The sequence below is a fragment of the Leucopleurus acutus genome (assembly GCF_964270905.1).
Source record: "Leucopleurus acutus genome assembly, chromosome: 10".
NCBI lineage: Eukaryota > Metazoa > Chordata > Mammalia > Artiodactyla > Delphinidae > Leucopleurus > Leucopleurus acutus.
The window spans coordinates 19,927,035-19,939,463 of record NC_139153.1 but is presented as its reverse complement, the minus strand read 5'-3'; the positions used below and the strand labels follow the sequence as shown (position 1 = coordinate 19,939,463).

Genomic DNA, 12,429 nt, shown 5'->3' with positions numbered 1-12,429 from the left:
AGGTAGTAAGTATTTTAGGTTTTGTGAGCCACACGTTCTCTGTTGCAACAACCCCCCTCTGCTGTGGTGGGGAGAAAGCAGCTGTAGACCAGAGAAAAAAGGGGCACGGCTGTATTCCAACAGAATCTTTATTTCGAAGAATAGGTGGCAGGCCAGATTCGGCCTCTGCCTTAGTTCCCCGACCCGCAGTATGGTCTGCAGGTTCAACACAGTGCTTTGTACCTAGAACTTACCCAAAAAAGGTAATGGGTAATGAATGGCTGAGACAAGTTTAAAATAATTCCAGAACGCAATCTTGACAATTATCATCGTGAATCACTACATTACAGGATATCATCTTGACAATCATAACGGGGAATATCGCACACCCAGCTTATGCAGGATGCTTTCTTTCCCTCTTACAGCATATTAATGGTACAGTAAGCCTGTACATAAATGCCCATAACATATCCGTAGAATACACGGCACAAACTTTGTGTTTGTAAGACAAGTGTAAATCTAACGAAATAAATCAGCAGATCATGATCAAAACGCACGTTGCCAAGGCATTTGCACTTAGTACCTTGGCATGTTGAATTTCTATTGCGTGGAAATGGAAATATCATCACGAGGAGGGAAAAAAATGAGGCAAGTTAAGCAATATTATCACAGTATTATTTATCATACACATTAGGACCAAAAATAGTCAGGAAAGAATGAGCATTATGTCATTCTCTCCCAGTCTTTAACCTTGAAAAGGGTGCTGAGTTCTTAGAGAGGATAACAGGAGTCAATACAAGAGGCTATAAAGATGGAACCACTTCTTAACCGTGCAACCTTGAAAAATTAACACAATCATTACAACAATAAAAGGCTACTTTTGCCCTGTTCTAGGATGTTACGTCTTATTTTATTAAATTTTTCCAAAACTCTTTCTTCCTTTGGCTCTGAGAGGCCCGGCTCTGCTGTTGAGAAGCAAAAGACATTTTACGCACAATTTTCCCTCCACACTACAAAGAGGTATACTGTGCCCTTCAGTGAACATAAAATTGATATTATCATCTCTTAGTTTATATCTCACTACTTAACCTTCAGATTAAAAGTTATTGGATTTGAATGACTAAGACATCATGTCACCTTCCCTTCAATGTGGAGAGAGGGGTGTTGGGGGTGAGAGAAGGTACAGTGATAAAAACGCCGATTTCAGAACAGCTGACACTTGCCTCTCTTGACAAGCGACATGATTCTGACAATTACTTATGGTTGCGTGGATGAGAAAGGGTGTAATAAACAGTCTACTTTAGGAAACTCTGCGGAAGATGAATCTGCGTCAGGAAGTTCATTTTATTTTGGGTACAGTCTCAAAGGCACAGTCTAAAAATGGGGCTACAGAGTTAATTCAGGGAGAACCTTAGGGTTACCAACTTCACAAAATAAAAAATCCTATCGCCTCCGAAGTCAGTATTTGCACTGTCAGTTTATATAGAAGATACTGGAAAATACTCTCTCGAGAAGGATTAAAGAGAACAGAGCTTCCTTCCCTCCACCCACCTCTACGCAGGGCTCAACTTCAACTCACAAACAAGCCCTGCTCTCCCTCACCAGTTGAATCTATACCCCCTAAATAGGTCTTCCAATAGCACCAACTGTTTAATAATTACACATTGTATTTTTCCAACAAAGGAAACACAACAGGCACTCCCTTCACCTTAAAAAAACAAATTCATCTAAGAAACCTGTGTCAATATGAGACACTTTATCGAAGATCTAACTTGGTAGTTTTGTTCTCGAAGAGAGATAAGCGCATGCCCTGATCAATAGGAACACAAGCAGTTTATCAGCACTTCCCATGTGACTTTTGGAAGATATACTCATTAGTAACTGGCAGAGGCTAAAGGGAAAATACTCGATAATTTTAATCTGAATAAACACATACAATCAAAGTAGCGAGTTTGAGTGACATAGGAGGGTGTCTTTTTTTTAAACAGCCTTGAAACAAAAGCGGGACTTTTCCAAAATAAATCCACCCTGTATTTACAAATTATGTTTGTGCCTTCTCTATCATATCATAATAACCGATTAGTAACCGGTAGAAAGGAGCTTGGCTTCTCCTCCCGCTGCCCTTCTCTCTCTGTTTCACGGTGCACTGTTCTGCCCGTCATTCAGACTGGAAATCTTGAATCACCCCTCATAACTCCCACTTCTTGATGCCCCCACATCTCCTATTCCAAAAGGCAGTGTCGATTTGCCAACATGCCCTTGAAATGCTTGCTCGTGACCCAGGCCTTCCTTTCTCTTTCTGTTTCATTCATTCACAGAGGCTAAGAACTACTCTCCGCCAGGTACTGTGCTCTGTGCTGAGGACTGAACATCAGGGGATGAGAAAGGCCTATCCCTGCGCTTATGGGGCTGACAGCTGACCAAGGGCTTCCAAGGCAGGAGGAGAAATGCAGGGAACAGGCAGGGTCAACAACACGGTGCCCTCAATGACACAAGGCCTGGGTTGGTGTCCCACTGCTAAATCCAGGACCAAGTGCAATGGCCTCAGAACTACGGTTAATCTCTCCAGATCTCTTTCCTTCCACGCCAGGCCGGGTCCAACCTTCTTTTTTACCTTCAGTCTACCACCTCTTGGATGGCCTTTCTTTTCAGCTTGGAAACCTCCCCCTGGCTTAGGAACTCAAGCCTCCCACAAACTGACCTCAGTTCAGCTTCTACTCACCTTCCCACCCCCCCCCCCCAGGCTTTCTTTTCAGGCTCCAGCCAAAGAGACCCTCAAGTGATGCTCCCATACTTTCCCAGCACCTCACATAGCAATGTGGTCCCCACATTCCATCACACATAGGCGTGACACCATAAGGACGAAATGAAAATAGGCAAACAAATGAATTAATGAATTTCAAGAAATTGCAAGCTAAGAAACAAAGTTAAGACATGTTTTGCAGTCCATTTAGCAGCCGCCTTGAACCAAAGCTGAGGCCAGGCCAGTACGTGAAACTCTCTTCACCACATTTTCGTGTGAGAGAGGGGGGAAGAAAAAAATACAGCTGTATTTCCACGAACCAAATCAAACACAGTATTCAGCACAGGGTCTCTGGAATGGTACAAGTAACACTTCATGATTACAATAGATGTGAGTTCAAAGACCAAGTGATGAAAAGAAACTTTCTAATATGGGGTTCAGTTCCCTACATAAACTTCCTTCTCTCCTGCTTCATCCACCACTTGCATTTATATTGCTATTCTACTTTGTCATAAAAGCAGTCACCTTGTAACCCTTTTTATCAAACAATCTGTGCGCTACCTAAAAGGACGCTAGACTCCATCGGGCGGGCTATAGGTTTACATTACACAAACACACCGATTCTGCCTGTTCAGCACTGGTTGTCAATAAAGGCAGGCACTTGCAAAACAGCAAAGTAGGTTGCCTGCCTTCAGAGAACAGATAGGAGCCTGCCAGTTGTGCAAAACAAACTCTCTGCAATCACCCAAGCTACTCCGTCAACAAATTACCATTAAAGTCATCCCTCCTGAAAGTTCAAAAAGATTTCTGATTAGACAAGAGATAGGGAGCATTTTTTTTCTTTACTATTATTCTTAGCTCACAGGTCAGGGCTGCAAATTACCTTCCCAAAGGAGCAGTGCCTTGTGAGTGAAGGTACACTTCACTCACGGTGAAATGCAGCATCCGGGTTTCTAGGACTACACTCTCTTATGTACTCGACTCTTTTTTTTTTCTGGGCCATCTTAATTTTCAGTGGAGAGATGAATGACACACAACTGTTCAGAAATCAGAACTTGAAAGAATTTCATACAAGGCTCACATCCCGGGTTACATAAATCTTTGACAACAATATTTGGATGGAAGGCAGACCTAAACAACAGAGTAGAGAACTAAATTTAGCATTCAGGGGGAAAGATGCCTTTTCCAGAAATAGCTACAAAAGGAATTGAGAAAAAGCGCAAGTCCGTTATTGTTGTGGCTGCTTTTTCTTTATTTGTAGGAATTATCTGAATTCCTGTCTGTTCCGTTTCAATTTGTTTGATTTTCGCTAACATGTTGGTGGCATTGATTCCTACAAAATATTTTTGACCATCAATATCGTCTATAGTATTTGAACTCTACCTTGTATCCCAGAAGAGGCTATCTGAGCAGAGCAATTCCTTTAACTTTTTTAAATTTTATGATTGAAAACTATAGCTTGGTCTTTATCTATGAGTGAAGGAAGGCGCTGGCCCCTATCACAGTCCCCAGCCCCATGAGGGCACCTAATAAAGATGAATAATCTCTTCTTCTTCTGTACTGTCTTCTGAAAGCTTCCCTCTTAGGATACAAAGATGCTGAACATCTTTACCCTTCCAGTGGCGTCCAGAGACCCTCCCTTTCAGACACAGTCCCTGGCTGCTACAATGGGAATTTGAGGGGATTCCCTACAGAGTTCATAAGGAACCTTTTTCAAAGAAAAAGAGAATGGTAAGGCCGAACTGGCCACTGACGCCTCATCTTTGCACCTACAGATACATACCTAATCACCTGGGCTTCCCTCTGAGGAAGCGTAAACAAGCAAAGGATGGCCACTGGAATTTAACACGGTCCCCCACAGAAAGATGGGGGAGAATGAGAAACAAAGGGAGGGCCCCTATCATACAACCGTACTGCCCATCCAAACACTGACAGCTATTTCTTCCAGGCACTGTTTTCTACAGAGGCACTTAAAACTTGACATGTTGGTAGGACATTCTCCCTGTTCTGTTTGATATCCACTAGTAACTAGTAACTTCAGCTGATGCAGGGGACACGGGTTCGTGTCCCGGTCCGGGAAGATCCCACGTGCCGCGGAGTGGCTGGGCCCGTGAGCCATGGCCACTGGGCCTGCGTGTCCAGAGCCTGTGCTCTGCAACGGAAGGGGCCGCAACGGGGAGAGGTCCGCGTATTGCAAAAAAAAAAAAAAAAAAAAAAAAAAACTAAAGGAAGGGATTCATTCTGCCATTTTGACAACGAAGAGAAGAATTTCTGAGTGTCTCTGGTCCTGTGTAATGACTCATCTTCTACCTCCTTCAATGGCTCATTGGCAAAATTCAACCCAGTGGATCCCCCTCCTTCTCGTGCATGATTTTGCAGAAGCTCCCTATCCTTTCTATTTCTTGTACCTCCTTAATAGTCATTGACTGGTTTTTTTTCTTTTAAATTATTAACATGAAACATGTACGTCTTTTGGGCTAAAAGGTCCAACACCTTAAACCAAATGTCAAAGAAGCGATAATGAAGTAAACACATCACTTGTCCACGCTCTCCAAATAATATATCTTTGAATTCCATATTTAGTTTATTGTTTTTAAATGTTCTTCTCACAAGACTACTTCTAAACTGCCCTTCTCACATAAAACGACAGCCACACCTCAACACTCTAGCAAGCAACGCTCTCCCTACACGGATCTGCAGACAATAAAAGTGCCAGGTGGTACCAAAAAAAAAAAAAAGAAAAGAAAAAAAGCCCATCATGAAATGGAATGTTGTTAAGAAATAGCTGTTTTATTTAACAGCTATTCATTTTTATTGAATAAACATTTTCTAGTATGCATTCTGTTAATTGACCTGACAGCATATGCTGTATACGGAGAAACTTCTAAACATTATGCTCTATGTAATATGCTTATCTGAAAAAGCTCTCATTTGCAGCAATATGGAAATAAAATCCTGCTTTCTAAAACTCAAGACTTTTAAAATGCATTAATCCACACAGTTTGTGAAATTGCTCTGGACATTTTAAAATCCTTTCTTTAAGAAAGAAAGAAAAAAAAAAACTTTAGTAATTGGTAATAGTATTTGTTGCTGAGTTTCATAATGGAGTAGTCCATATCCAATACAGAACTTTCACAGACCTAGAAATGGGACGGGGATAATAGGAAATAAAAAGCAGTGATGGTACTGGGTAAAGAATTATTCAATGGCTAAAAAGAAAATGTTCAGAAGCATTATCAAATTATATTATTAGAAAACTATTGTTATAAGAGTTTCATGCCCCAGATACAAGTAGAGTTGAAACATTACAGAGATAATACATTTAGTTTTGAGGAAGGAAGACAGTTTGTGAGTGTGTGGGCGGGCTCCTCCAGCTAATGGTAGCACCTCTCCTTGGCCGATGGCTTCTGAGTGATGATGGCAACTTCCAGAAAAGAATCACCAACTCCACTGCCCAGAGGGTACAAGTCAGCAAAGGTGCTGGGTGGGGACTCAGGCTGACTGCCGGGCTATAGGCTCCCTGACTTAGTAGCAATTCACCTCCCAACAATCGTTACCCTTGTAGGAATACTGGCCACAGTTACCAGATCTGCTGATTTTTCAAGAGAAAATGTAAAAGCCAGATTTCTCCCATTTTTCTAAGTGGTCAACATAATACACACACACACACACACACACACACACAGTCTGTTTGGACCCGATTTAACCAACCTATAGACCAAACCCAGCACAGAAGTCACTCACTTCACAGCGAATCTTCGTGAAAGCCCTCCATCCTGAAAGGACGCTTGCTCTCATTCGTAATTATCTTTGGTAATATCGATCAAACACAGAGAGGCTTGCGTTTATGTATTTTAAATCCCGGCACTAGGTAAAAATTCTCCCTATATCGTCAATGATTGTACTGGTGCAACTGGAAAATCCTAGAACATTTCAGTTTCATACACAGCATAATTAACTCATTTTTATACCAAGTCCTTTTAAGCCAGATCTTTTTGTTCCATGGACTTCTAACATATTTTACAGTTCTAATTCTCTTCCACTGTCCTACATTAATCAAAGCTGTAACCCCTGTTGTCTTTGTACTACAGAGTCAGAATGTGCCCCTGGCGAGGAATGGGGGAAAAGTCAACAGGAATTAAATTTCAGTGCAACTGTTTACTCAACTGTGGCCTGCAGTTATTGAAATTTTATCCGTGGTTTTGTGTGACTACCGCAGTAATGAATTCAGCATGGCTGTGATTTTCTCATTGCTGGTATTCTCACTTCAAGTAAAAACCTGTAGAATAAAAATGACGAAAACAACCCACATCCATCACGCTGACATTCGGATTTCTCCGAACTGTTTAATTGCAGCAGTTTTCAGTCTGTTAGAAAACTGATGATGCGAGTCCCGTAAAACTTTTCTCAGTCCTGTCGGGGGTTTTTTCTTATTTCATCTACAGATTTTCTTTCCCCCCAACAACCTGTTAAGAGCCTCATCATACACTTAGGGAAGTCACACAGCTGTCAGTATTTTATTTTAAAAGACCAAAAAGGCCTGCCAACCACAATACGTGGGGTTTTAGCCACAATGATAGACCCAACTGCTTTCTTCCTTCCCCAAACATATCCTTGGCAATTAGAGATAAAATTGTTATAAAAATATTAAAAGCACTTCGAAGTACAATCAAAAGGTATTGACCTTTATACCAATCACCCATAACAACATAATTTCCAAAGTGGTCACAGCCGAGATAAAGAGGAAAGACATGAATAACTAATTTTGCTACTGATGGTTTTCAAGGAAGATGCTGTTAATATGCATGTATACAACTTTCTTCTGTGAGGTCAACTTGTGGTTGCTGTTCGTGGGGTCAGGCTGTGTGTGTGTGTGTGCGTGTTTGTGTTGATGGTATAAAAGTTTTTGGCGGGCTTACGACTTTGAGATAGTGGATGATTTTCAGTTTTTCAAATAAAAATCAGAAGAAGTTTATTTTCATTTATCCAATTAACATAATCTAAATACTACTTACTCGGGGTTCATACCACATCAGTCAATAGCCCCACTTCAACCACTCCATAAAGAAACAGTTGACCGGGCTTCCCAGGTGGCGCAGTGGTTGAGAGTCCGCCTGCCGATGTAGGGGACACGGGTTTGTGCCCCGGTCCGGGAAGATCCCACATGCCGCGGAGCGGCTGGGCCCGTGAGCCATGGCCGCTGAGCCTGCGCGTCCGGAGCCTGTGCTCCACAACGGGAGAGGCCACAACAGTGAGAGGCCCACGTACCGCAGAAAAAAAAAAAAAAAAGAAAAAAAAAGAAACAGTTGACCTTGGCTTCTGTATGGTAAGGGCACAGAAAACGGCAAACCAAATTACCAACTATTTATTCTCAATAGAACCATAAACATCTGAGAATATCAAATGAACAAATACACACACAAACACATGGATACCTTTCTACCATATACTGATAGGTTTTGTCAATAACCGCATTGGGTGGAATTTGGCCATTTGCACTAATGCAAGTGCCCAAAGTTTATACACAACATACATCATAAATCCCAGCTGATGTGATGCCCAGGAAGCAGGCACTATCGGATTTGAGCTGCCACTAAAAGACAGATCAAATCACTTCAAGTCCTCTGCATTAAGACCTTAGCTTGTCTGTTAGTGTCCTCTTTCTCTCTGTTGTATCTTTCCCCAACAGATTCCATTGTCTCATGCTGGTTCCACCAACTTCTGATAGACTAACAATCTAATGGTTCCTTATTTGTAAAAAAACTCTTAGTAAGGAGAAAATAATACATGTTTTAGAGCCTGTCAAAGGCTATATCCCTAAAACAAGAAGGGACTGCCTTGGCTTCTCTGATATAGATTCCAAGAAAATGGTTTGAGAAAAGGTTTCTGTTTTTCTTTCTCTTCCCTCAACCCCCAGCACAATTTCCGTTTCACTCAGAAAGTCCAAAGATGCACCACTCTTTTTACACCTTTTTCCAAATGGCACCATTACTTTGTACTGAATAAATGAATCAAACACTAAAATGCAACAAACATCATCCGTTATCATTAACAAAAACAAACAGTATTTCCTAATTACAAGAGAGGCTGGGAAAACAATGCTTATCTTCAAGCAAATGCTATTTACTTATTTGAATCTGCATCAACACTGGCCACACAATGCCATTTTCTGGGTCACACCCTTTACCATTTGGAAATATTTTACCAGTCACTCCCAGGTACCCACTTAAATGCCTACAAAGGATATAACAGAATGAATACATCGCAACTTACGTGCATTTTGGGGAGCCACCACTAAGAGAGCGTTTAAAACATTAACAGGATTTAGTCACATACCAACTGCCATATGTATGTAAGAAACATTTGTAAGTGGCCCATCTCCCTAAATTCCTCCAGGTAGCAGCAAGCACTTTCTTACCCCGATGCCTATGTTATTGATGTCTTGTTATTTACCCAATTCTGCTTGGGTATTTCCATTTATTTCTATTCTCCTAAGTCACCTACTTTCCTCTCTTATAGCCCTCATTTCTCTTTTATCCTTGATCCCTTATTTTGTTTCTCTCATCATAAGGCTTAATAAGTCTATGTATTTCTTTTTTGATTCAAGCACTGGGAACCATTTCTCCAAAGATCTGTTTTATTGCAAGTAGTTAAACTTTAGGCTGACACATTAGAGGCTCAAAGGAAGTGGCCAGAGGTCCACCCAACCTCATTTTCAACCACCATTCCCCAAGACAGAGGGGGCTTCCAAGACTCTACTTCTCAAGCCCTTGGCAGTTCCGTCTCTTAAAGCCAGTCACTGGGGCCCTGCTGCGCTAGTGGCTTCAAAGATGGTTCTTACGGTCAGAGAGCCGGTGAGCACCAGACATTCGCAGCGGTCAAACGTCAGGGTGAGCAGTAGCATCGGCACCCACCGCCCGCCACAGCCCCCGCTCCAGAGCTCAGTACCTGCTGCTGCTGCACGTGGGCCAGATCGGCCGCCCCCACGTCCACGGCCGGCGTCTCCCCGTTGGGCCGCCCTTCCCGGAGGCCGCCGCACTCTAATAAGTGGTTGCCGCCGCTTGATCCATTCTGGATGGCTGAACCGTTACTTTTCGTCTCAGTCCCAGATTCTTGCATCATGACTCAAAAACCTGGTAGAAGGATTTTGAGGAGGGAGCCGGGGAGAAAGAAGAGAGCAGCTGTTAGCACAGTTGTTGTATATTAGGAGAAGGGCCCTGCCTTCAGTGTTGCCAAAATCTGTAAACAGTTGTCATTTCCTTTCACTCACGTTACCCCTTAGAAATGGTCCAATTGCCTAGTTTTTGAATACGGAACTGTAGAGCACAGGGAACTCTATCACTATTCTCTAACAGCCTAGACGGGAAAAGAATCTGAAAAAGGACAGATGTACGTATATGGATAACTGAACCACTTTGCTGCTGTACACCTGAAACTGACACAACACTGTACATCAACAAGAGTCCAATATAAAATAAAAATTAAATTAAAAACTTGAGAAAAACAAATTCAAGTTTTGTTCTGAGAACTAGTTCTGAGAACTAGTATTGTTCTCTATATGTTATCTTTTTCCCCTTAGAAGAGAACAATTATTTTCAGGTGAACCTAGAATGTATGGTTGAATTTCTGTGATTATATTTGTGATTATTATGTATTTTTTTGCTCAAAAACTGGTAAGTCATTCCGTTCAGCGTGTAACATGACATTTTAGTATGTGCAGGCTCTGTGTTGTGTGTGTGTTACACTCTTAGAGAAATATTCTGCAAATTCAGTCTATCAGGAGATGACGCACATTACCAATAGGCTCCCCTGAGGTAATTCGTGCTGAAAACCCTTACACTCAAAACCCAAAAAGCATTTTACTGATTCACACTCCTTGGACTCATTCAGGTATTGAAACTCTTCAAAAGTGGCCTTTCCAATAAGATAGGCCTCTTTGAGGGAGAGGGAAAAAAAACTCCCCACTTTTCAGAAGCTAAACAAATTCAGACTCTTATCTTTGCCTTATGGTTAAAATTCTCCTGAGAAGTCCCATTCAAAGTTAGGTGTTTCTCATACTGGATTCCTAACCTCTAGCTTGGTTTAAGGCCTGAAAGGTCTGGGCCTTCTTATGTTTGTTTTGGAGAAAATGTTGCCTAGGCAGACCAAAGAAAAGTTCTGAATCTGAAAGTACTAAACATCAAATAAAAAAAAAAGAGAGATATATATAGTAGTCCCCCCTTATCCACAGGGGATACGTTCCAAGATCCCTAGTGGATGCCTACCGAATCCTATATATACTATGGTTTTTCCGATACATACATACCTAAGACAAAGTGTAATTTCTAAATTAGGCATGGTAAGAGATTAACGATAATAACTAACAAGAAAAGAGAACAATTACAACAATTACTATAATGTAAGTTACGTGAATGTGGTCTCTCTCTCTCAAAATATCTTGCTAGACATATTTAATGCCTTTTCCATCTTAAATAAGCACTTATCACGCACTATGGCCATAACTTTTGCCGCTCGAGGTATGACAGCAAAACTAGCATGAATTTCTTTTTTCTTGATTCGTTCTTCCCATAGATCTTAGCAACTTCACCACGTGATTTTTTTTCTTTTCTTATTACGTTGAGAACTTTCACCTTCTCTCTCTCTCTCTCTCTCTCTTTTTTTTTTTTTTTGCGGCACGCGGGCCTCTCACTGTTGTGGCCTCTCCCGTTGCGGAGCACAGGCTCCGGACGCACAGGCCCAGCGGCCATGGCTCACGGGCCCAGCCGCTCCGTGGCATGTGAGATCTTCCCGGACCGGGGCACGAACCCACGTCCCCTGCATCGGCAGGCGGACTCTCAACCACTGCGCCACCAGGGAAGCCCTCACCTTCCCTCTTAAAGGAGGCACTTTATGGCTTCTCCGTGGCACATCCAAATTGCCGGCATCACTCGTCTTGCGCTTTGGGGCCATCATTAAGTAAAGCAGATGTTACTATTTTACTTAAGGTGTAATAGGTGAACACGAGCACTGTGATACTAAGACACAACCAAGGTGGCGACTAAGTGACAAATGGGTGGGAAACGCTGGACGAAGGGGTGACTCCCAGCGGGTTGGAGCAGGATGGTGACACTTCATCACGCTGAGAATGGCGTGGAATCTAAAACTTAACAACTGTTTATTTCTGGAACTTTCCATTTAATATTTTTGGATTGAGGGTAACAAACCTCAGAGAGCAAAGCTGTGGATGAGGGAGGACAACTGTAAGTCCAAGGCAAGTCGCTAGAGAATGTGGCCTTTGTGTAAATACATTGCGCACTCCTTGTTGCTCTCTGGGTACAAAACCATTATCCCAAGGAGGCAATTCAGCTCTCAGTAAAGATGCCCAATTATGACGAAAGACAATATTTGCTAATATCAATTGTGACCACCTACTGATCACCAGTGTTGTGCTAGTCCCGGGGATTTATATGTATTCTCCAGTTTAGTTCTCAGGACAATTCCTAGCCCCGGTTTCTACATGAGAAAACTAAGGCTCTGTGAGACTTCTTTTAATTTGCCCAGTAAATATCATAGCCACTAGTGGTGGAACCAAGATTTGGACAAATTCAGTCTGACGTGTTTTCTTAAAGTTGAGGTGAGGCGGGGGAAGGCAAACAGTGAAGATGCCAGGGTCACACTTGAAGTAGAGAGGCCAGAAAAAACAAAAGTCACTAAAGGAAAATGGCAGC

General features: G+C 42.1%; 1 protein-coding gene across 12 annotated transcripts in view; it reads right to left on the bottom strand.

Annotated features, from left to right (window-relative positions):
• FOXP1 (forkhead box P1) overlaps positions 1-12,429 on the bottom strand; it is a 380,424-nt gene that overhangs the window by 220,706 nt on the left and 147,289 nt on the right. For all 12 annotated transcript variants that reach the window (XM_082848503.1, XM_082848504.1, XM_082848506.1 and 9 more), the window contains one exon: positions 9,671-9,855. In XM_082848503.1, coding sequence (XP_082704629.1) covers positions 9,671-9,844 — 174 coding nt within the window. In that variant the 5' untranslated portion in view covers positions 9,845-9,855. The remainder of the gene's footprint in view (positions 1-9,670; positions 9,856-12,429) is intronic.